The sequence below is a fragment of the Lampris incognitus genome, chromosome 3, assembly GCF_029633865.1.
Source record: "Lampris incognitus isolate fLamInc1 chromosome 3, fLamInc1.hap2, whole genome shotgun sequence".
Lineage (NCBI taxonomy): Eukaryota > Metazoa > Chordata > Actinopteri > Lampriformes > Lampridae > Lampris > Lampris incognitus.
The window spans coordinates 90,569,104-90,592,410 of NC_079213.1; the positions used below are offsets into that span (position 1 = coordinate 90,569,104).

A 23,307-nucleotide genomic window follows, 5' to 3' on the forward strand; every position below is an offset into this window, starting at 1 on the left:
TACATTTGTCTGTGTTTCTTATTATGGGGTGTTTACAAAGATGTGTTGAAATGAAATTTACATTGCAATCTTTGTAAATGTAAATGTTAATGTCCTGTTAATGGACCTTTCCCTTTTGCTATGCCATAGAATAACCTTTTCTTCTACGGCATCATTTAGGTAGCCATTTTCTATTTGGAATGTTGAGGTCTCCCTTTTGCCATGTCACAAGCAAAAAAATACAGACGAAGCTTGTGAGACATAGCAACAATAACTATGTTGCTATGTCTCACAAGCTAAGTCTGGAATGGTGTAATGATGAGGCAGCATGTAATAATAAACAGAGAATAGATGATGAACTGTTAATACGCCACAGTAAGCAAGATTAATTGTTTCCACCTGTAGTCCCCATTTACTTTCATTAAATAGAAACCTAGATGCCGAGTGTCAAGCAGGGAGGCAATGGGTATCATTTTTAGAGTATTTGGTATGACCCGGTCGGGGAACTGAACCAGCAATCTTCCGTTTACACTCTAGCGCACTGATCTAGCCTAGGGCTGTCATACCTTTCTCTGCCAGGAGATGGCACAAATTCCCCATATGAAGGCACGATGTCCCAGGATTTGCTCAACCTAGGATCCCAGGGATATGGACTTGGGGGGGGGGGGGTCGTGACCCTTCCCCGGGAGTTTTCCCATCCAAGTACTAGCCGAGCCCGCACCTGCTTAGCTTCCGTCAATCAGCAGAATCAGGGTACATGTTGGTATGGCTGCTGTAACCAAATAGTTTATGAATTTGATAAGTCCAAACTTAGAAAATCGCCTTTTCTATACCAGTTGTCTATGAATGCTATCAAGTTTCCTATTAAAAAAAAAAAACAACTAGACCTCCATGTAATTTCTGGTCCGTTTTCGCTCTCGATCGCCATCTGCTGCTAAAACACGATATCTTCTGTTAAATGAATTAAGGACCTCTGGTTTGGCGCTAAATACAGCTGCTTATGGTAGCTGGGAGACAGATATGATCCAGGTTACATTATTCAGTAGCCGACTATTCCCAGCAACATATAGTATGAAATGTTATCAGGTCTACAATGTAGTGTGTATCAGGTATTAACGTCAAAAAATTTGAGACCATGTTCAAATTTCAAACCTTTCAGTACCTTGACATAACATTTTGTATACATTTGAAGCTTATGTAGACCTGTATAGGAACCCGGTTTAAAAAAAAGAAGACATGATTAATCCTTTCAACAGCTGATTTATTTTGAACAATCAAAGCCATCTCACAGAGACTACTTTGGATTACACAGAATGCAAATAAATATAGATATATATGAACATTGTAGAATTAAAGACATTAACAATTGATACAAAAAGTATTTACAACACTTTGAATAGTGCAAAACCACACAAATACTGCCCTCATCATTGAGATTCTTGCATTGAAAAGTCCTTTTGAGGCCAGTGGATTTGTGTGTGCTGCCCCTGGTGGGGGATTGTAGGAACTGACAGTACTGCTTTAAAGCAAGTTGACGACCTCAGCTTAACGTTTGAATATGGCCCCCCTGAAACACGGTGTAGCCGAAGTAACACCAACACATGCTACACCTTGTTAAAACAAGTGGCGCTAAAACAACAAGAGTGACGTTTAGTCAACAACAGGTGCTGTTGATATGCATTGTGACGTTGTTATAAAAAGAACCATGAGGGGGAAAATGGGGGGAAAGCATTCTGATATGCCAAATAGTTACATCAACAAGACTGACAAAAGTTGAAGTCACACATGATTCTCAATGGAGGAGTGGAGAGCATTCTTTCTCCAAGGGACAATCAAGAAACTCCAAAGTGTGTAGACCCCACCCCCATTACAAGACATTGAAAAGACAAAGAGGGAGCGGGTCGTGAGTCATGAACCTAAAACCACGTGGCAGGTTAGTGCCCACCACCCCTGAGTGAAATGATATAAAATTATGGTCTTAGCACCATCAAATACCACAGAACACCTGTTCCACCTTTCTCTCAGTCCAAACATGGTCTTTGGATTGCGACAGGCACAACACATCTTTTTTTTTTTAAAAGTGCTCTCGCTCGCTTGAGCCGTTCCTTTCACCTTCACTACTTCTTCAACACAATTATCTCCCCACAAAAAAAAACACTATTTAAAAACAGAAGAAAAAATATTAACAAATAACATTATTTTTGCCATGCATAATCACTTGTTGCATATTGAATCGTTTTGGACCACCATTTTTCTGTTGAAACTTGGACCTTACAGTAACAGTGTGGTTTTGATATTTAATAACTTAAGAAAAAGATATTCCTCTCAAGCTGATAAGAATGAGAGTGCATATATCAGTCGAGTGTCAATGGTTTTAGACAAAAGCATGAACAGTACAAAAACAATATTGGTGCCATTTTCAATCTCCTAAAAGCTTGCAGAAATGCCACTTGGTCCCTGGGGGGACTGTCGAAGACAATAAGAGTGTGCTTTCATTTGATTTAGAAAAACACTGTTATAGTTTCTATTCTGCTGGTGGACCACACATTGATGGGCATCTCAACCAGACCAAGTATCCATATTTCTAAACTACGTTCATAGACCCAAAGTAATAGAAAAGCCAACATAGAGAAAAAAAAAAAAAGGTGCCTACCAGATGACCTTCCCATATCCCAAGTGCACTAGAATGTGTGCACTGAAGACATGTACATCCAGTCAAAACTGATGGCAAATTAAACCCCCCGAGCATTGATCATTAAACAGGCTTAAATCATGCTGAATGCCGGGGAAAATAAATACTGCAATCAAAGATGATTTCAGGAAAACAGACAGAGAATGGATGAGACCATCAGGAGAGTACCGAGTTCAACATGGCTGCCTCTGTGAGCTGATCCGAGCAGGTCAACTAGGCTACCATCATTTCAATGTGTGAGTCATTTGTAAGATTAGAAGCATTCAAATAAAACTGGAAAGATGAAAACGCAGATTTGCATTTGCCCCTGCAAAACTGCAGTTGGTACATGGGTGGGTAAACTGGAAACAGGAAAGCTTTTAAGAGTCACCTACGTGAGCTCATGCAAAAGATGTGCACTCATTGCATCTTTGGCTATGTAAAGCACTACATCTCATGTGTCTCAGGCGGACTATGTGAAAGTGCTACAGCAGGCTAATGTTGACTGGTACAGACCTGCCAAGAGCGCATTTTAAGGAAACATTTGTAAGGAGCATGTAGGAATAACATAAGTTCACAAAATAGTTTCATGTCAGACAAGTGTTTTGCAACTTAGCTAGCATGGCATCTCTTCAAGTTTGAGCCGTCTGGCTTTGGTTGGAATCACAGAGACACGCTGCAACCAGGCAGTGTGTGTGCATGTGTGTGTGTGCATTGTTGTCTTGGCATGCCCTTGTCTACTGCACGAGGAGGCGGTATAGCCCTTCAAGTTAGCAAATTGTCTCTGAAATTGCACAGGTTGGATGCTCTTCTTCCTTCAAGGCTCATCGGGCCACGTGTGGAGCACAGTCTGAATGGGCTGGAGATTTCCCGTTGTGTGAATGTGGCCAAAATGCAATCTCCAATCATTAGTCAACCAATCTCTCCTTCAGCCCAAAAAGGGTTATGTGTCTTGGTACCTAAGAAAAAGAGAAACAAGAAAGAACCAGTTGAGTGGGGCTGCCAATAAAGACATGCTTTAATAATGACTGAACATTTGGTTTCATTCGCAGCATAGCTGCACCCATTCTAGGAATTTGGTTATCAGTGCCTGTTGTTTCCCAAAAACAAAAACAGGCAGACTAGGCAATATAGTTAACATCAGGTGGGACAATCATTTAACACAGAATAAGAACAAAAATATATGTGAAATTACTACAGGATCAATAGCTTTTATTGGCTGAAAATGGCCAGTTTATTTGAGGCTGCAGATTAAGTTTGAATATGACATCTATATTCTGACCTGTGGTGTGGAGTGGACAGCAGTGAGTGAAAGTTACGCTCATGGTTATTTTGTGATTATCAGGGTGGCAAGGTGAGAGGACACACAAAGGCAGGAAAGAAAGACAAGAGGAAAAATTAAAAAAAGAGAGGGGGAAAATCATGGTTTCCTACCCGCTCTGGAGGGAGAACTCTGGGAGAGCACCCAGGGATGTCAGCTGTTCCTCCAGAGCCACAATACGCAGGCCAATGTAGCCCGAAGAAAGCAGGAGCAGCACAACTCTGCAACACAAGATAATATATTAGTCACATACATTCATTCATTCATCCATTGCCTTCTTAATACTTAATTGTGGTACTGTAACTGTTTGAATGCCAATTTCCAAAGCATGCTTTCTCTCACTCTGTCTTCAAAGAAAAAAAAATCCAGTGACTTGTGGCTTAAAAATCAGGTCATGATAAAATTGCTTTTCTCGCCAGTCTACATATCACATTCGACTCTTTAGAGAAGAAAGGAGAAGAGGATGACAGAACAGGAGTAGAGAAAGGAGAGGAGATTGTAGGTTATACTTACAGAATCAGGTAGATGAAGAGGAGGGTGTTGAGGGTGGTGGCCTCTCTCTGAACCAGCAGGGACCTGGCCTTCTCAGTCACACTCCACACCCATGAGCCACCTGTACCAGAAAAAAGACAGGTAAAAACCGGTGCGAATGTCAAAGAACAGTCTTTTCACAGTGGATTTCAGCTTTAAGGTAAAAAAAAAACTTCTGTCGAAAGAGTTATTGTCCAATGATGTTAACAGTAACTTTTCCATGTTTAGTGGATGACTGCTGTGACAGAAAATGTATAATTTTTACATAAGAATTTTTCTGGTAAATGGTGCCGGTTTCTAACACAGGAATGAGTTTGTGTTCATGTTATTGTTCATTACCTGATACTGACAGGTCATCAGAAGAGGAGCTACTGCTGTGCTGTGTGTGAAGGCTCCTGAAAGAGGAGCTGTTTCCATTAGGCACCGGGTCTGAAGAAGAAAAAAGAAAAAATCAATTTGTTAGTCAGCAGTCAGAATCATCACCTTGGACTTTGTCTGCTGAGAAAGCATCAGAACACACCAATAGATAACAGCACTAGATCAAAAATGGTAAACAGTTTATCTGAAGCTAAATGCTGTAGTTTCAAAGGAATATTAGCTGTAGCAACACAACAGCTTGGCCCTTTTCATGCTGACCTTTCTCCTTGATTTAAAAGTGACCAATCTTTACTACAAGCCTCTTCTTGCTTTACCTATTACTATCCTACTATATGTGATAATTCCTGGAGTACAGGAATATTCACTGCATTTGTTAGCAAGGCATTGTGGCTCTGATCCTTAAACTCCTTGCGCTTAAAATGTTGATAATCTGGGAATTCTAATGGTTGCATTCATTATAAATCATTAAACTGGATAACAGCGTGAGCTGAATTCCTAAAATGTATGTGTAACATAAACATGGAATGGAGGCTTCTTGCTGTTCACTCACCTCTCTGTGTCCTGTGTGTAGGCGGGTCCAGCAGGGATCTTGGGTCAGTACCATCATACTGCTCAAAACTGTCATCTAAACTGGACTGGCTGGAGTTCTGTGGTAGTGCAGAAGTATGACGAGACATCAGAATCAAATTCAAAGACATCAAATGTACAGACACGTTTCTTACATAATGTCAAGGCATTATTTTGTAAATCCCCAAATAACCATTCACATTCAATATTCTCCCAACCAAGATTTAAGGAGTTAATTAGACATCAAATTATAACTGCCAAAGGGGCTGCTGGAGTACACCAACTTAACATGAATATAAAATGAAAAATCTATCAAAATAGCTGTCATAATAGACTATTTGTACATCATTTAACATTTATTTAGTTAAGCACTCAAGTCACTTTTTCAAGACAGTTGAAGTGTGATAAATATCAAGAGGCACAATTATTAAGCCCTGTGAAGTTTGTAATTGAAAAAGCACATTTGATCATCGAAGAGTACTTTGCAATCGCAGGAGGTTTGTAATATTAGGGGAATGTCTCTCACCACTAGCTTGCGTTTGTCGAAGCTGTTCTCTGCAGAGGAGAAGACAGGGCTGCTGTTGGTGCTGCCATCCTATGAACAAAAGTCATTTCATTTTTCTTAGTGATGACATTTTAATACAATAAGTCAAGTCAAGTCAATTTAATTTGTATAGCCTAATATCACAAATGACAAATTTGCCTCAAGGGGCTTTACAGTAACACAACATCCTGTCCTTAGACTCTCGCATCAGATAAGGACCAACTCCCTAAAAAAAAAAACCTTTAACAGGGAGAAAAAATAGGAAGAAACCTCAGGACAGCAACAGAGGAGGGATCTCTCTCCCAAATTGGACAACGTGCAATGGATATGTCTAATTTCTAAAACCTAGGGTGTTCTCAAATGCTGTGGGTTTTATCTTATGTCTTTACTGAGATGCAGCATGGTCACAATAACAAGGTTCCTTAACACTTTTCATGATGGAAGTAAGATATAATCCAGGACCTTGATTTTGTGGTCAGATTCATATATGTAGATAGTGGCTGAGCAATGTTATTGTCAACTACGCCGCTACACTAGATCTTGGGATTATTCCACAAAAGAGTGAATCTGAAATAACCATCTGAGATAACCAAGCCTTAGTTACTGTATTCAACATGCTTCAAAATAAAAAAAAGGTGTAGTCAAATGTGCATTGGGACTGAACAAGAATGTTTGTGCAATATCAGAGCTTTCCAAAACCTATTGAATATGAACATCAACCCACAAACGTATCCAGACCAGTGAAAGAAACCTATATGATAAGACTTATAAAACTACTATTGTATAGGACCTAAACTGCTCACCTCTATCTGAGGGCATACTGAGCGCAGCAGCTGGTAGCAGGCATCGCGGTTGCGCATGGAGACAAACAGATACTTGAAAACGAAAGAGAATAGGGAAGGAAAAAAAAAACACAACAGACATATTAGCTCAGTCATATGTATTGCCGGCAAACATTCACCTTGAAAATACACAATCAGTATTCAGACTCTTACAGCAGAGTTCAATGCTGTTGCACAAGGCTTTGTGATGACTGAGTACTATGAAGTGTGTTCCATGCCAGTCTTAATCAGTGGTGTGTTAATATGGCTGTGTTGCATTGCCGCAAACTGACCTTGTCCCTCTCCATGGTGCGGATGGACAGGGCATTGGGCACCAGCAAGGCCATGTTCTGTTTCTTCACGATGTGGATGCTGGAGACTGGAATCACAACCTATCACACACAGACACACATATAGATGATTGAGAACTCTGAATGAATAATATAAAATTGAAAAAATTGGTTTACTATGTGAGAAAACTTGATGATGTGACCCAACTTGGGAGTGGCCCATGTTAAGACTTCAACCCCACAGATGTCAAACGTCTAATCAAATGGAGTGAAAGTGCCAAAGCTGAGGCGCTGCCTACCTTAGTGTCCTTGAGAAGAACAGAAGAGTAGAAGCAGACATGGTTGTCACTGACGTACAGCCGACCATGGTAGGGCACTTCCTTCTGCAGGGCACAGATGTATGCTGGGACAGAAATAAAACACAGCCATTGTTATGAAAAAATAAACTTGACAGCTGTAGATGTATGTGTTTGTAGGAGGGGGTCAATGGTCACCAGTGGTATGAAGACTGGTACTATCCAGGTAAGGCAATAGAAGAGCTATAGATTTAAATGCTTTTTGAAACCCATTTTTGCCATGTCTCTATTTGTATCCCATATACCTACCATGTATCAAGTCCTCACTCTCTGGAATGTCTGGAAACAGTTTGTGGAATGTCTTGTTGTGTTTTATGAAACTCTGTAAACATAAAAATAAGATGTGTCATGGAAATGCATATCTGATAAGAGGAAAAACATGATAGAACATTTCATGAATGTGTTTGCCTTGGGTCAAGTTTGAAAAAATAAAAGTTTTCATTTACAAGTTTGGGACCACACACACGTGTTTGTGATTACTGTATACTTGAGTATGGCTACATACAGAATGGCCCATTCACTCCAATGCTCACTTCTTTGCATTGACAGAGAGATACCAATTACTCCATAACTTCCCTATGCATCGAACATTTGTTTTTCTACTTCAAAAATGTGTTCATATCCAATGTTTTTATGCCAATAAAAACCCCTAGTATTTGTAAACTTATTTGTAAACTTGCTCAATAAATGCAAACTTGAATTTTCACTGCAGCTATGCATCAATGATCATTATTGTGCATAAAGACCACACGTTAAAGTACATTTTGCTGTGTTAGAAAGTAATACAATTGTTTGTTCACCCAAACTAGACATTGAGCCTGAAGGCAGACTTACACTTTGTGAGCTGGTGCCCTCAGTCCTCTCAAAAGATCTACTATCAATCTCAAATGTCTGTGACCTGCAAGGACAAATAACATGGACGTTAGCTCAGACAAGTTTTTGGTTTGTGCAAATGTATCTGACCTTGAGGCAATAAACAGATGCAAATCAAACAGGCTTGCCATTTGAGGGTTGTGTACAAGCGGATATAGGGGATACAAAGGTTGCACATAGATGTATCCCCTATATAGATAATTTTTGTAGCAGCTATAGCTGGGAGTTATACTGGTTCCTTACAAATTATGCTTTTTTCAATGGCAAAATGACAACTTGTGCCCCCCCCCCCCCACACACACACACCCCTGTCACTCAGAATCCTCTGTGTATTGGATACACAGAGGGTTCTGAGTGGAACCAGTATAACTCCCAGCTAATATCAAGTCAAGTCAATTTTATTTATATAGCCCAATATCACAAATTGCAAATTTGCCTCAAGGAGCTTTACAGCAACACAACATCCTGTCCTTATTGATCATTGGTCCTGATCTTTGATCAAATGTGGGCTGTAGCATTAAAATGGTCTATGTTTCAATATTGGATGATAAAACACCCACTCAAAAATGTTGCAAAGCCTTCAAAAACATTTGCATTCATGAGTGTAATACATAAAAAAATACCATTCCCCATTTCCCATTTTATTTTTACCACAATACGAAACATATGTATATAAAATAATTAATGTTCATGCGACCTGACAAAGTAAAAAATCTGATCTCCATTATTTCACTATTGCAGACCATTTTGAGCAGCCGCCAAACTTTCAAGACCTGAGAGATGATTGAATTTATTTCTTAAACCTTTGTCCCCCCCCTCACTTTCCACACCTAAGCAGGGCCTCCCCTGATAGAAGTGATGGATTGGTGTACTGGTGTTCTCTGCCTTCCTGACAGGGACTTACCTTGTAAGGGTCTTGTGCTGCTGCTGGGTCTCCAGCTGGGCCTCCTCCAGACTCAGGGCTTTTCTAGGCTCCACTTTCTTCTTGATGCTGCCATTACTAAAACTTTTGCCTTTTTTCACCTTGGTTGGCAGCCCACCACCCCCACTCTCTGCTGGGTAGCTGCTGAAAAACAGGGAGACGCAGTCTTTAGTCAACCTTTACAAAAATAGACATCTTCAAAATCACTTAGTTTGCCAAGTACAAAAAAATCGGCTGGGGTTCGACTTGGTGGCACTGGTTTCAAGACACAATGTCAACTAATAATGCAGCTGATTTATTTACATTTCCACCACTATGTGAGTAATATCCAACTGCTCACTGCAATAAAAACAAGTTATATAAGCTAATTCTAAAACAGCCATTGATATACGACATGTTGAGACTAGTGTCGTCCCCCCCCCAGTGGTATGTAATCTGAGGGCAAGGCAACTTGCAGCTTAGAACAGCACACACCCTTTCTCTATGATGCATATTTTCTAGTAAAGAATTGGTTGTTTGTGTTCCTACTAAGATAACTAAGCCAATAACCCCAAGATACACCTTTGAAAAACCAACAGTCAAACATGTAGAAGGCTTTGAAGCAGCTTCCTGATACTTGTCACCATCAATGACAGGAATAAGTGGAAGAAAAAAAATCAGAAATAGTAGTCAAAAACTCCCAAGGCTGTATTGCTTGTCTTCTCTGCCAGCCACTTTGGAGCTGCTAGCCACTTCTACAAACACAGATGACTGGTAAAAATCGTTTAAGCAGCTATTATTTAGAATAGTATTTAGAATAACACATTTCAAGAATACTTAGATTTAATAACAGACACTAGTACCCCCCCCTCCCACACACACACACACACACACACACAAATTAAATTTCTTTCCTGTTGAAAAAAACAATTTGGGGAGGCGTTATAAGACTTTCTATGTGCTTAGTGATGCAGGACAGGGCTACTGGGAAACAGGTTTATCTTTATAGTATGTTGGATAAGGCTTCTTTTTTCCTTCTCATCAGGAAGTTTCATCAACGTATCTTGCATCAGTGCTCTCATGCCATGACCATAAAATTACACCTCCTGCTTACATTACAAGCTCATCCGCACAAGTATGTCTAAAATAAAAATAAGCTTCAGTGTTTTATCCATCAACAGACACTAGGGCTGTTGTTCCACAGGCACTGCAGCCCTAATTCACCCCACTAAATCCCTTACTCGTATATACGTTCAAACTCAATAAAATAAGACAAAGCAGCTGTGGCCAAGGTGATTCTGAGGCCAAAACTTGTACACAACAAAACAACTCTGATTTGGCAAATTGATATTTCAGAATAGGTATTCAATACCAGACAGCATTTTACCCTTGAAATTCAGCATGGAAACCTTTTGCTAACAAAAAAGCAAGTGTGAAATATTGGAATGAAAACTACTAAAACAACAAAAAAAGACTGTGGTGAATGGTGCCCCATCCCCCTTACCTGTTCAGATGAAATCTTTTAGATGAGCGAAAACTCATATACCTACTCACTGTAGGCATTTCTGTTGCTTAAAAGAAAAAAAAAAATCACTCAAAACTACTTAGGTTATGGTGACTGGCTTCAAGCCATCACTACTCACATCAAAAAAACAGTCCAAAATGAGATGAAGGCAAGATCCCTCAAACTTGTTTATGAAAACGTTTATGAAAAAGTACTGTCGATGTTTGACTTCAAGCTGATTCACTGTGCTAGTCAAGCCAGGGTCCTTGGCCACATCCTGCCAGAAAAAGCTGTTGTAAGAATGCTGAGAGGGGAAGTGGCTTTGTGTTCAGAATGGCGTGACTCTCTGTAGTGGGGTGACGTCAAGCGTAGCCACTCCCACCACAACAAGAGGCATGGTGGGAGCACACTTGTATGGTACAGTGAACTGGAGCAAAGCACAGGTGCTGACATGTTCAAGAAAAAGGAGGCCCTTCCCCTTGCAGTCTTCAACTGCCATTGATTATGCAGAACTAAATCTTGTTGGGATTTGTTCTGGTTGGCAATAAAACAGCATCAATTCTCTAAAAGGTAGATTTGAGTTTGTGTGTGTGTGTGTGTGTGTTTGAACTACCAGAAAATTGCTAAAACCGGTCTATCTGGCCTGATCTGGGAGTGGTGGATTAACCCCTGCCTGTTTAGGCTCCTAATTTAAATAAGGAAATGGAGGACCTACGTAACAAGGTCAGACTCTGTCCTCATAGCTGTCATCTGTCGTGTCCTCTCTACAACAGATGATAGCTATGAGGACAGAGTTTGACCTCAGGAACTCTCTTCATGCTTAGTCAGTATGAAGAGCTTTGTAGTTCAATGAGAAAACATCCAAAAGGGATAACCGAGTACAATATGGAAGTTAGTTGCAGGTTTAAAAAACAGACACTCTTTGTTTTAAAGGATAATGAATATTGAGTTTCTTTTAATGGTTTTTGCCTGCCCAAATGAGTCTATGTTGAGTATTGGAATGAAATCCATTAGGAAAGCCAAGGCCTAGCAAGATAAGAATGACTAGCCTAAGACCATGTGTTTGGCATGATTCATTTAAAGTCACAAAAACTACCACACAGTCGTCACACAATGGAAAAAGTTATAAATAGCAAAACAAAATTCAAGTCAACTCTTACAACGATTGAGTGAAACGTCCTTATGCCACATCTGCTCTGCCAGAAACACGTTTCAGATATCTGATTTCTTGTAAGGGATCAGATGAGAAATTGGGGCAAAGGTCAGTGGAAAAATACATGATGCTTTCTTACAGCAGACGAGTTAACCAACTTCAGATTGTCAACTCTGAATGACTGCATATCAGACCGTGACAATCAACACTTAAAATCGAAAGCAAAACTAGGCATATGCGTAAAAAAATTTCAAGAAAAAAAAAGTTCAAATGGCTGTTTGCCTGCAAGGTGGAATATCTTCAACCTTATACAACCTTAAACCCAATTCTGAGACAGTGCTTTTTGAGATACCAAAATGGTAACAGATAGGTGTTCCTATATCCCTTTCCTATACACTGACTTATGTGGGGTGAAGAGAACAATTCTACTGAACAGGATACTTGTTAAGTCACAGGACGAACACCAGTACAAAACATACATGGTAAGAGACCCTGCAGTGAAACACACACACACACACACACACACACACACACACACACACACACACACACACACACACGGGCAGTCAGCCAGGCGCCCGGGTCTGCTGCCTGTGCTCTTTACGGTGTTCCTGGAAGGATGGCTTTATATTTTCTCTGGCTTGATGAAACTCCATACTGATTACAGGGAGTGGGGTTGAGGTGGTCATTCATAATGTATATGCAAAATGTAGTGTTGTAAATATATTTAAAAAAAAAATTTTTTTTCAAAACATACCTTTTATGTTGGCAAATAGGCTACCTTCTTAATCTAGCCAGAGATATTCAGACTGTTGCATAACAGTGTTCCAAGGCCATAGGCAGAGAGGGCAGAGAAGTGAGGGGCCTCACTGGTAATCTGATTAGTCAAGTCAATTTTATTTGTATAGCCCAATATCAAAAATTACAAATATGCTTCAAGGGGCTTTACACCAACACAACATCTTGTGCTTAGTCCCTTGTATCGCGTAAGGACCAACTCCCTTAAAAAAAAAATTTAACAGGGAGAAAAAATAGGAAGAAACCTCAGTCAGTTAAAAAAAAAAAGTTAGTGAAAAAAAAAGTTAAAAAATAGTTAAAAAAAAGTTAACAGTTATTAGTGAAAGCACCTTGGTGTTTAAGAAGACCAACTAGTGATGCCTGTAATAACTGAAAAAAATAAATAAATCATAATATCCCTTTTTTTGGCTCACACAATATGTAGAAGATGGAAAAAACTTCAACTACTGAGATTCTCAATGACCACAACCAATTTGCAAACCAGAAGTGGCACAAATAGACATTGGCAGTAAATGTGTACTGGTAGTGTTGAAGCCTTGAACTTTGAACCATTTCCATTGGCAAACAGTAAAAGTTGTATGTGAGGTCTGTAGGAGGAGAAGCTGTGACCCAATTAAAAATGGTCACAGTTTCTTAAGAAAAACAACTCAATGCCGAACAATAGCAACACATTTAGGGCATATCAGGTTACCTTCGCCATGGTGAATTGTAATAAACATGCATATTTGCCTGGGTATATTTTCACATGGAGAGCAGTGCTACACAAACAGCCTCTCATCACATGCTGACCGCAATATGCACCACTCAATATTGTTTACTGACCAACAGACATGGATTGACGCAACGTCCAACCATGTTAGTTAGTTTAATTCTTATGGGCAAGCCACATTACTGGGTTAAACAAAATGGAAAACTTTCTGCTCAGAGGTATGTCCATTGCTACAATAAAACGTTTTTTTCCCAGCCCTCACAGAGGCCTTGAGAGTGGCCTTGAGAGCGGCCGCTGACGAGGAAGGTTTTGCGCAGAGATAAGACGCTGACAACCAACAAACACACAACAACCTTTGGTCGCAAATTTAAGAAACAGAATTCATTTAGAGGCCCTCCGTAACAAGATGATATGAAAGATGTTTAAGCCCTATTGATTTAATTTTTTTTAAAAAAGGTACTAAATGCTGTCAATATTTCAAATTTGTATCCCTAGTGGGAATCAACTAAGTCCTTAATCAGGACTATGTTTAAAATTTAGCCATATGGGAAATCACCAAATAATAGATTTGTTTGCCCTACCTCCCTATATTTCCCCCTGAGCTGGAAGGGTCTGCAGTGCCAAGCAAGCTTCTTCTCTCCATGATCATCAGATTTTGTTCTCCACGTCCCCTGGAAGCTAGTAACACACACTGGTTGAGACAGCGGTGTGTACGGTATGTGCTCAGCTGTCTGCCCTTTAAGCCTGAGATGGCAATGGCTTATGGAGAGGGTGTAAAGGTCTTTTTTATTGTCATGTTGCCAACCACTCAAGGACTGAGAAAGACGATGGCTTGAAAGACAGTGTGAACAAATTAAATAGAGAGAACGAGTACACAGGAGGATGGGAAAAATGAGGGTTGGGTTTAAAATATGAATTGTTGCTCAAGCCCTGTCCTTCTTGAGGAGGTTGGATGGCCTTGCAACAGAAACTGTTTACATCAAGAACAACAGGAGGTCAATGGTGGTGGAGGATGGAAGGTAACATCACTCACTTATTCTCACCGAATTCTTGAACCCACAATGGAGCTTAGCTGCAATAGTAAGAAGGGGGATGGTTACATAGCAGCTGGTGCTATAAGCATGTCAATGGTTAGCTCATCCTCATTGTGGAAGCTGCACGGGGGGGGGGGGGGGGCTGATGTACACAAGAACAAGTGTGGCTGATTAAGAGGAAAAAAAGCTAGGGTCATAAAATGACAAGAAACTCAATGCTAGGTTATAGTTGGTGTTGTCAACTTAGCTCGCCTTAAGAGATTTACAGATGTCAAATCATTAAGGGCTTCCATTCATCACCATTTCATCACCAGGAGGGCAAATCAGACAAAAGTCCAACTACGTCCGTAGGACGTTAACCTTGATTTTGCCACTGCCTTACGACTCCCATCCATTATCCGCAATATTTTGATGTCAAACCACCTGAGAAGGAAGTTAATATAGGAAGCTTGGTGCGGGGCAGCCCAGTTGTTAGGGATCATCCCATAACCAAAAGAGTTCAGTGTGATAGCTGAACATATGTGGGACTTCTTGAATCATCCTTGAGCATGCCAGAGGACCCTTACTTGTTTAGGCAGGAGAAGAATATTATCTTAAAAGATAATTGTAAATACTGTGTTGCCCATTTGTGTCAGTGGATGACAGGGCCATTACGCCATTGCAATGTCATCCCACAGCTCAAAGACCCACTCACACAGGCGTCTCATTTGATGTCGTCACCAGGGGACTGTAGTAAATCTCCTAGACGGATATTACAAAACATACAGCTTACACAAGGCTCATCTTAATTTAGCTGCTTATGGTAAAGCTGTATAACGTCGGCACCTGGAATAAGATTCCCAAAAGATTAAGGATCCAATGTTTTACCTTTCTTACATCTTCCCAGTATATTTATTTAGGTCAATGAAATTTCATTGAGGTAATACAATGATAGAACATCATAAATGGAGAATACTTCATCTAAAATACTAGTTTTAATTTCTTATCCTCATTTTCATCCATCAGTTAATCCCTAGTTTAAAGTAAGCAGCTGCCTATCTGGCACAATCAAGTGGCCGATGTAGCAGTAGAAACAAGATTTGCTCAGCTAACTAGATAACAGACTAAATTGCAAACAGCGTAAACTTAAACAGGCTTACATGAAACACAGCCAAGTGGGCAAAAAGTGGCACTTGTTCAAGACCTGACAAGATGGGGAAAATACACCTTTTACCTTTGTACACATCATATGATTTGAAAATTGATAACACCTCCCGACTGCTAGTTCTTCTTTGTGTTTGTCACTTTCCATTATATGTGAGGCTTGAAGAATGCTCACTGTGGCCAAATAGGGAGGCATTACGAGTGCTTATCGTGCAGGCCTTGTTTATTCTCTCCATTCCTGAAAATCACTGACACTTAAAATACTCTTCCTGGTATCAAACAGGAAACCAAGAGCCACCAGAACAGAGTGAGATCTGAGATGGGATCTGACCAATTGGGTGGATGTGCTGAGACATCTGCTAATATTTTTTTTAGCCCAGAGACTTCTATGAACATTGAGATATGACAGGTGGGGCAGTCTTGGTGTGCTGTGTCCAAGTTGGGATTTAAGTATGAGGCTGCTGAACTGAATATATTGAATGGCATGTGTATGATCCCGACACCGGCTCCTCTGTGTTACAAATGGCCATTGAACGGATGGATTCCAAAATCCAAATAGACGGCCTGAATTTAGATTAACTGCAATTACACACTACAGTGTGCTTTAAAATAATGTATTCAGGTAAGCCAGCCACTGTGCTTTTTGTGTATTCAAGTGTACTAGTCTCAATCACAGCATTTGGCTTGGTTATGGGTGTCAGGTTCCTACCCAGGTTGTAAACAGAGAAGGTTAGGGGGTGTTTTTCTTCTGGTTGCGGGCATGTGTACCCTGTGTGAGACTAAAGGACATTCCTGCTGAGAGTGGTACTTGGGGGTGTACAACATTATGATCTGCAAAACTGGAGATGGCACAACCTACCCCCTGGCGTCACACTGTGGACGTCAGCTGTTCTATGACACTAGTAGATTCAGAGCAAACTCGGGTCCCAACATTCCCACAGCCAACATTATTGATGTAGCCAAATGCAAAGGAAAGTCGTATGTCCTGAAAATAAGTCCACCAGTTCAGCAAGCAGATGGTGTGAGAGCACCACCCAGTGGACAACTGTGAATAATAATGTCATGTGAACTGCTGATCCCTCATCATCCAATCAGGTCAGTTTACTCCAGCACAAAACATCAGATGACTTAGGCTGGGCGTTTCTAACCCGTGCAAGTGGAACTACAGGCAATTAAGATTTTAAAAATGTTTCAAATTGACTCAATAATCAATTCAAAGCCAACAAACACCATAACTAATATTTCCTATATCTGTTCTGCATGACAATTTAAAGCAATTCGACCATATAAAAAGTGAATGGCAAGATATACTGCATAAAAAGAGGTGTAAATGCCATCAACAAATTAAAGCAGATAATTAGCAATGTTTTAAAAACAAACAGAAAAAAAGAGCCTGGATCAAGATTGTATAAAGAAGACTGAATCATGTGTGATGTGCGTGCACGTGTTTATCTGCAGCAGACCAGTGCCCACAACGTGTGCTTTGTGGCAAACTGCCAGGTCTTTACCAGCTCCTGTGGTAGCTTTATATATCTATAAGATATGACTTTACCAGCTCCTGTGTTGTCTACAGGACAATGCACAAAAGTCAGGAAGTGCTGTTACAATTGTGGGAAGGACTCTCACATACTGCCACAATGCACTAACGAATCGAATGCTGTTTTGGTGCAAAGGAAATTGTGTGAGAGGTACCACAGTTGGGCAGGGCCAACAAGTTGCCCCACAGTCAAGCCTACCTTTAAACATGTAGGAGCTCACAGCCAAATCAGTTCCACCCGCTCTGGCCACTGTATGTATGAGCTCATACAATTGCAAGCCGAAATCACTCAAATCCCCGATGGTCTGGTTGGAAAACCCTGTGAGGATGAAACTTGGATGGATGGAGTTCGTTGTCACTGTTTAATGGATTCTGGGTCACAGGTCACTATTGTATCGCAGTCATTTTATTTCCGACATCTATCCCATAGACAGCTGTACACAACTGGGAAAGTATTTGACTGAATGAGAGAAGAAGAAGAGAGACGATTTAGCCAAGTGTTGCCAGCATCTAGCTCTTCTTATTGTCAAATCACCGCTCTCTGCCATGTTTTCCTGCTAGCTGATGGATGGGACAGGAGGTGAGTAGACAACATCATTCTCCTTAGACACTGAAGATGAGTTGGCCACCATCACCTACTTCTGTTCTTGGGTCACTTGAGTATCAGAGAACATATTTTTTTGATAATGAGCGCTATAATATTTTTTTTTTTTGGGTGCCCAACTTTTGTTTTGTTTCAACTGTTTGTTGGGAGTGTTTTCGCATGGATCGAGGAGTATCAAATTAAGGATAGACGTTCTTCCGTTGTAGGAGGTTTAACTGTCCATTGGGTTACTACAGAAAATACTTTCACTTTTGATTAAGACTGAAAGAAAAATATTGAACAAGAATACCATTTTTTTCTCTTAATAGCTAAACTAACTTTAATGTCATTCATTAATGCTTGTTGTATTGTCATTCATTCTCTTTCATTTATAAGTCATAACTTACAAATTGCAGCAGTAGATTATTTATTTATTTATTTTGTGCATCATATAAAGTCATATAAAGCCTAGAGTGTACATGCATGTGTGTGAAGAAGAACATATAGGCCAGCGAAAGAGTGTGCACTCGAGTGTGCGCGCTACAGAACATTGTGCGAGTGTGTCTGAGTATGGGAAGTCATACGGGCTCATGCACACAGCGTCTCCCTCAACTTCCTCCATGCTAACTGCTCTTCAGACAGAGAGGGTCCTTCTTCCTCATGTCTCACATGGCTTTCAGAAGCCAAGCACACCAAGAGCAACTGGCTGGAAAATCCCACCTGGCTCCAGTATAGTGAAAACTATCACAAATATAAACCCCAGTGCATAGGTCCTGTACAAAGGGAACCTTTATGTTGACTCTACAGTGAGGTCTCGATTTTAATCCTCCAGAAAGGAAGTGGTTTATATTTGTGAATTAAAATATCCTGAAGTAGTGTGCCATTTCATACCCAAAACATTAATAAGTGCACACATATTCCTAAAAGCCTCGTATAACCTAGTCTTTAGCTGAACTACTTCCAACACAATTTTTAGCCTTAAATTACAATAATCTCACACTCCCTTTAGAATAAACATGTGAGTCATCAGATAATTTCTTTCATTATGCCCATTTGAATTATCCATTCACCTTAGATGCTCAACAATTTAGGTTCACTGTAAAGTCACATGGTCAAGACAGAATAAAAGGCTTATACACATGGATGAATTCCACTGGCAGTAGCTACCACAAAATTCTGATTCTGAAAATATATAGTGGTGAAATGCATCAAAGTGCTGCGGAAAAGACAGGACATCTTCTGGGTGCAAACCTTTTATTAAGAAAACTGTTATATTTTACTCTTCTTTTCCCCTATCTTCAATGTACAGATTTCCTAAACCTACAAAAAGTAGGTCTTTATCACATGGTAAGGTGAAGGGTTCCTCCCCTGAGCGAAGGGCCACACTTATATAGAAAGTAAAACTCGGATAACAAAAATAGCCGATTTGAACTGACACTGCCTCATGGGACTACAGTAGGTGCACTGTAAATCCTGAAGTCAGCAAGGTGCCAAGTATTAACAAGAATAACCAGATAGACACGAGTTAAAACAGCCACTGATTAGGCTCATGCTTTTGGACAAGCTTACACAAAAGCTTGTGTGTTTAGAAAGAGGCGGATCTGTGTGGGATATGCTAGGTGGAATTTGCCAGGCCTACGGCAGGAGCAAAAGGTGAAACAGCTGAGAAGAGAAAAACCCTTTACTTTGTGACTATAGCTTGGGAGTAGTCATTGGCACAAGCCTTAAAACTAAATCCCTCTGACTTTCACACACAGACACCTTCAGCCATAACGAGCGGGTTGGTCTAAAACCCCTCATTAAGCCAAATCCTCCATTAGAGACTAACTTAGGCTACTCCTTTCAGCCTGAAGCACAGCTCATAATCAAGACCCACAGGGTTTGCCCTGCCCACAGCTGGTCATGAATCCCTTTTCTGTAAGCATCGCTCCAGAGCCAACTGGACGCCTGCGCAGCTGCTCCACCCCACCTATTCCAAGCTCCTCCAATGTAATGCAGTTCCACGATACAGACTTCTCCCCTTTATACAAGCTATTTTACTATTGTATACATGAGCTGATGTTTTTGTCCTGAGACATTCGGTAAGGAAATAAAGCCTGACTGTCGCACACATACACACACACACTAGTTGTGGGGTTTTGAACCTATGACCTGAGGGTTACAGCACAGCCTCCAAACACTTAGCCACCTTGACTCACATGGGTCTGTTTGTATCCACTACAATCCCTTGGAAGCAGGTGACCAAAAATCCTTATGAATGCCAATATAGCTGTTATCAATAGATGCGGGTAGCAGGCCAGGTCTGACTGGAGAGGTCCTCTCATTTCCATGTATATGCCTATCTATGGGGAAGAAAGTGAAAGGCAATGCCCACTGGACAAGGGAGTAATAGAGATACCAAGAGACTTTACATAATATTACAGACCACCTGTGGTCGAACCCGTGGGAGCTAAAAATAGGGTTTTCCAAGACAACACAACAGCCCCCTACTCCCTTGTGTGAAGAGTGTGTGCCTGACCTTGGAGAGCAAGAAGAAGAAGAAGAAAAAGAGAGAGACATAGCATTACAGAACCTGTGTCTATGAGTGTGTGTTTTTGTGCATCCATGCAGTCTACGCTGGCTCTGGATCTTAGCAGAGCTGGATCATCCGTGATCACGAAGGCAGAACAAATAGTCGTGTCAATCTGACCCACATAGGCCCTGGATGAAGTCACAGTTTCCGACTAGGAGTCAAGGGTGAGATTAAGAAGCGACCAAATCTTGACTTGACTTTTCAATGTGCCATTACACATCACATGAAGCTGTTTGTTTACATCGCCTGAAATAAAACGACCATATACTAAATATACATGCACATCGATGTAGAGATAAATACTGAAGGGGGTCACTTGGTAAGTGTCATTGGTTTACTAGTGAGCTCGATGCAAACAAAACGCCTCAGTCTGTATCTGATGAGACTTGTCTGGCGTTCAGGACAATTTCTGTAGATATGGCTCGAGTCTGGCCCAATTTCCCCTTTATGATACAAAGCCTTACATCATTAAATCGTCTTGATTACCCACTAAAAAGGTTTTTCCTCATCGTTTGCAAGGGCTCTGCCAACACAATCAAAACTACCTATAGCTACACGGATCAATTTTACTGTCACCCGACAATTAACTGGGTTATGAGTAGCGACATCGATGAACCTTTAATTTTCACTGGTGACAGAATTGTCTGCATGTATTTGCAAAGCTAATTTCGGCCAGCTCACACATCAACCTTGTGGCTTGGTAGTTTTGATGCCAACACACAGGCAAAGCAGAACAGCAGGGCTAACCGGCTAGCTTTATCCACGTATTCAGAACGATCACTTAACTACACTGAGGTTTCTATGTCTAATTCAACAACACCATAAGGCAGTTGCTTTCCTACTTGTGAGGTCTGTTATTTTCCAAAAACGTAAAAGGGTATTAGCCCACATAAGGGTGTTGGCGATCAAAAGAAGCTATTCACTAGCATCCACCCTTCTAGGATGCTAGGCTGGCACTCAGATAACGGTTCACAGCTCCGAGCCAACTGTTATATTTAGCTTACCTTTCTTTCATGAAATGCTTGATTCTGACCATTGCCTTCTCGTCTATCTTCCTCAGGAAGGTTTTCAATCTTTCTCTCTTGTTTTCAAGCATTCTTCTTTCCGCCGGTGGTTGGTCCGTCTTGAGACGACGCTCCACGCCAACTCTCTCTGGGTTTGTTTAGCTTGGGGTCTTTTTTTTCTTCTCTGACTTCATCCACGGCTCATTAGGATAATGAGCTTAAATCGGACCAAGTGTAGTAGCCAATGAGAGTTGGCTACGACCTAAAAAAAACCCAGTCATGTCAGACCTTTTATCCAATCACAGCTTGGTACTTGACTATTGCCGACCGCCCATTTCTTTATATGGGATGTAACTCCAGCGTACTCCTGTCTGTAGCCAGAGAGGGGTGGGGTCCATGGTGTCATCAGCGAGGTCGTTTCGTCAATGATTTACGGATAATCTTACATTTCACAACAGACACTCGTGTATCACTTAGTTAATATTATATCACATCCTACCCCAGTTGACTACACAGCAGAGAAATTAATTGTACGAGCAGATAAGGTTGAGCAAAATGCCCCAACGATAACGTGTTTCCCAAAGAACTTTCACAAATTGTTATACAACGTTTGAGGTGAAAATCTGAACATAACGTATAATGATTAATAAAGTGAAAAAGCCTATCTGACTGAGGTGATGGCTGCTTTTGATTATTTTTACTTTACAATTTATAATTTTTTTTGTGCTTTGGAAACCAGCAGTATATGTACTTTAAAAGACAATAGCATGCCCTTTCAGTATTTGAAGAAGATAAGATACAAATAGTAATAGATGACAGATGAGAGAATGCAAGTGAATCTCATGAATGATCCCTGGGCAACAAATTTTTTTCTAAAGTTTTGCTTCCTGAAAAATTTAGAGATTATGATAGACAATGTCAACCGGAACACAAATATAATTTCAGATTTGCTATATTACATAGGAATTTGGAGAAACATTATTGAACTTAACATGTTTAATCACGTAATAATGCTGACACATTGTGTTAGTTCAACTGAGTTTAAAATGTTTTGCATCTGATTTTCGTTTGTACTCAGCATCTGGTGCCTCTCGTGTCAGTGTCCAACAATAGTCGGCCAGCATTGATGGATTCCAGTTGCCGTGATACCTCTTTTCTATGGTCGCAATGTCCTGGTGAAACCTTTCACAATGTTTGTCACTGACTGCACCAAGATCAGCAGGGAAGAAGTCCAAGTGTGAATGCAGAAAATGAATTTTCAATGACATGTTGCACTTCACGGTTTTGTATGCGCTAAGTATGTTGTCAAGCAGCTCAGTGTTGTTTGCTGCTCTGTAGTTGCCAAGAAAATTCTCAACAACATCCTTAAATGTCCTCCATGCTATTTTCTCTGGCCCCACTAGCAGATCTTCTAACTCCCTGTCATTGATGACCTGTTTGATTTGTGGACCAACAAAAATGCCTTCCTTAATCTTGGCATCAGCCAATCTTGGAAACATCTGTCTGAAATAGTGAAATCCATCACCTTCTTTGTTCATCGCTTTCACAAAAAATTTCATCAATCCGAGTTTTATATGAAGAGGGAGCAGAAATATTTTAGTTGGATCAACAAGTGGTTTATGTGCCACACTTTTCTGCCCTGGAATGAAATGCTTAAGGTGCGGCCAGTTCTTTTTAATGTGACTCTTTAGGACGGCTATCCCATTCACAAAGGAAACAATAGTACTTTGTATATCTGAGCTGCATTCCTAGTAGCAGTGCCAATACTTTTAGATCACCACAGATGTTCCAGTCATAATTGTTTTACTGTAAGGGTTTAACAACAGTTCCATGTTATTGTAAGTTTCTTTCATGTGTACTGCATAGCCAATGGGTACTGAAGGGTGCACATTGCCATTGTGTAACAGGACAGCTTTCAAGCTTAACTTTGACGAATCTATAAAAAGACGCCATTGTTGTGGGTCATGCACACAACCCAAAGCCATGAACAATCCATCAACGTCAGTGCAGAAACAAAGGTTGTCAACCTGTGTAAAGA

General features: G+C 40.5%; 1 protein-coding gene across 5 annotated transcripts; it reads right to left on the reverse strand.

The window, feature by feature from the left end:
- Window positions 1-1,227: 1,227 nt before the first annotated feature.
- Window positions 1,228-21,406, reverse strand: si:zfos-943e10.1 (GRAM domain-containing protein 2B). Of its 5 annotated transcripts, none has more exons than XM_056276115.1 (13): window positions 21,270-21,406; window positions 9,236-9,394; window positions 8,293-8,356; window positions 7,708-7,780; window positions 7,402-7,505; window positions 7,106-7,204; window positions 6,795-6,866; window positions 5,974-6,042; window positions 5,431-5,527; window positions 4,842-4,931; window positions 4,485-4,584; window positions 4,085-4,192; window positions 1,228-3,609 (listed from the first exon to the last, which is right to left on the reverse strand). In XM_056276115.1, the coding sequence occupies exons 1-13, from the start codon at window positions 21,359-21,361 to the stop codon at window positions 3,594-3,596; spliced, it is 1,143 nt and encodes a 380-aa protein (XP_056132090.1). In that variant the 5' UTR covers window positions 21,362-21,406; the 3' UTR covers window positions 1,228-3,593. The 5 variants fall into 5 exon arrangements, with proteins under 5 accessions (XP_056132090.1, XP_056132089.1, XP_056132092.1 ...); XM_056276114.1 differs by having other exon boundaries at window positions 9,236-9,397; XM_056276117.1 differs by lacking the exon at window positions 21,270-21,406 and adding an exon at window positions 10,737-11,046.
- Between the last annotated feature and the right edge of the window lie 1,901 nt (window positions 21,407-23,307).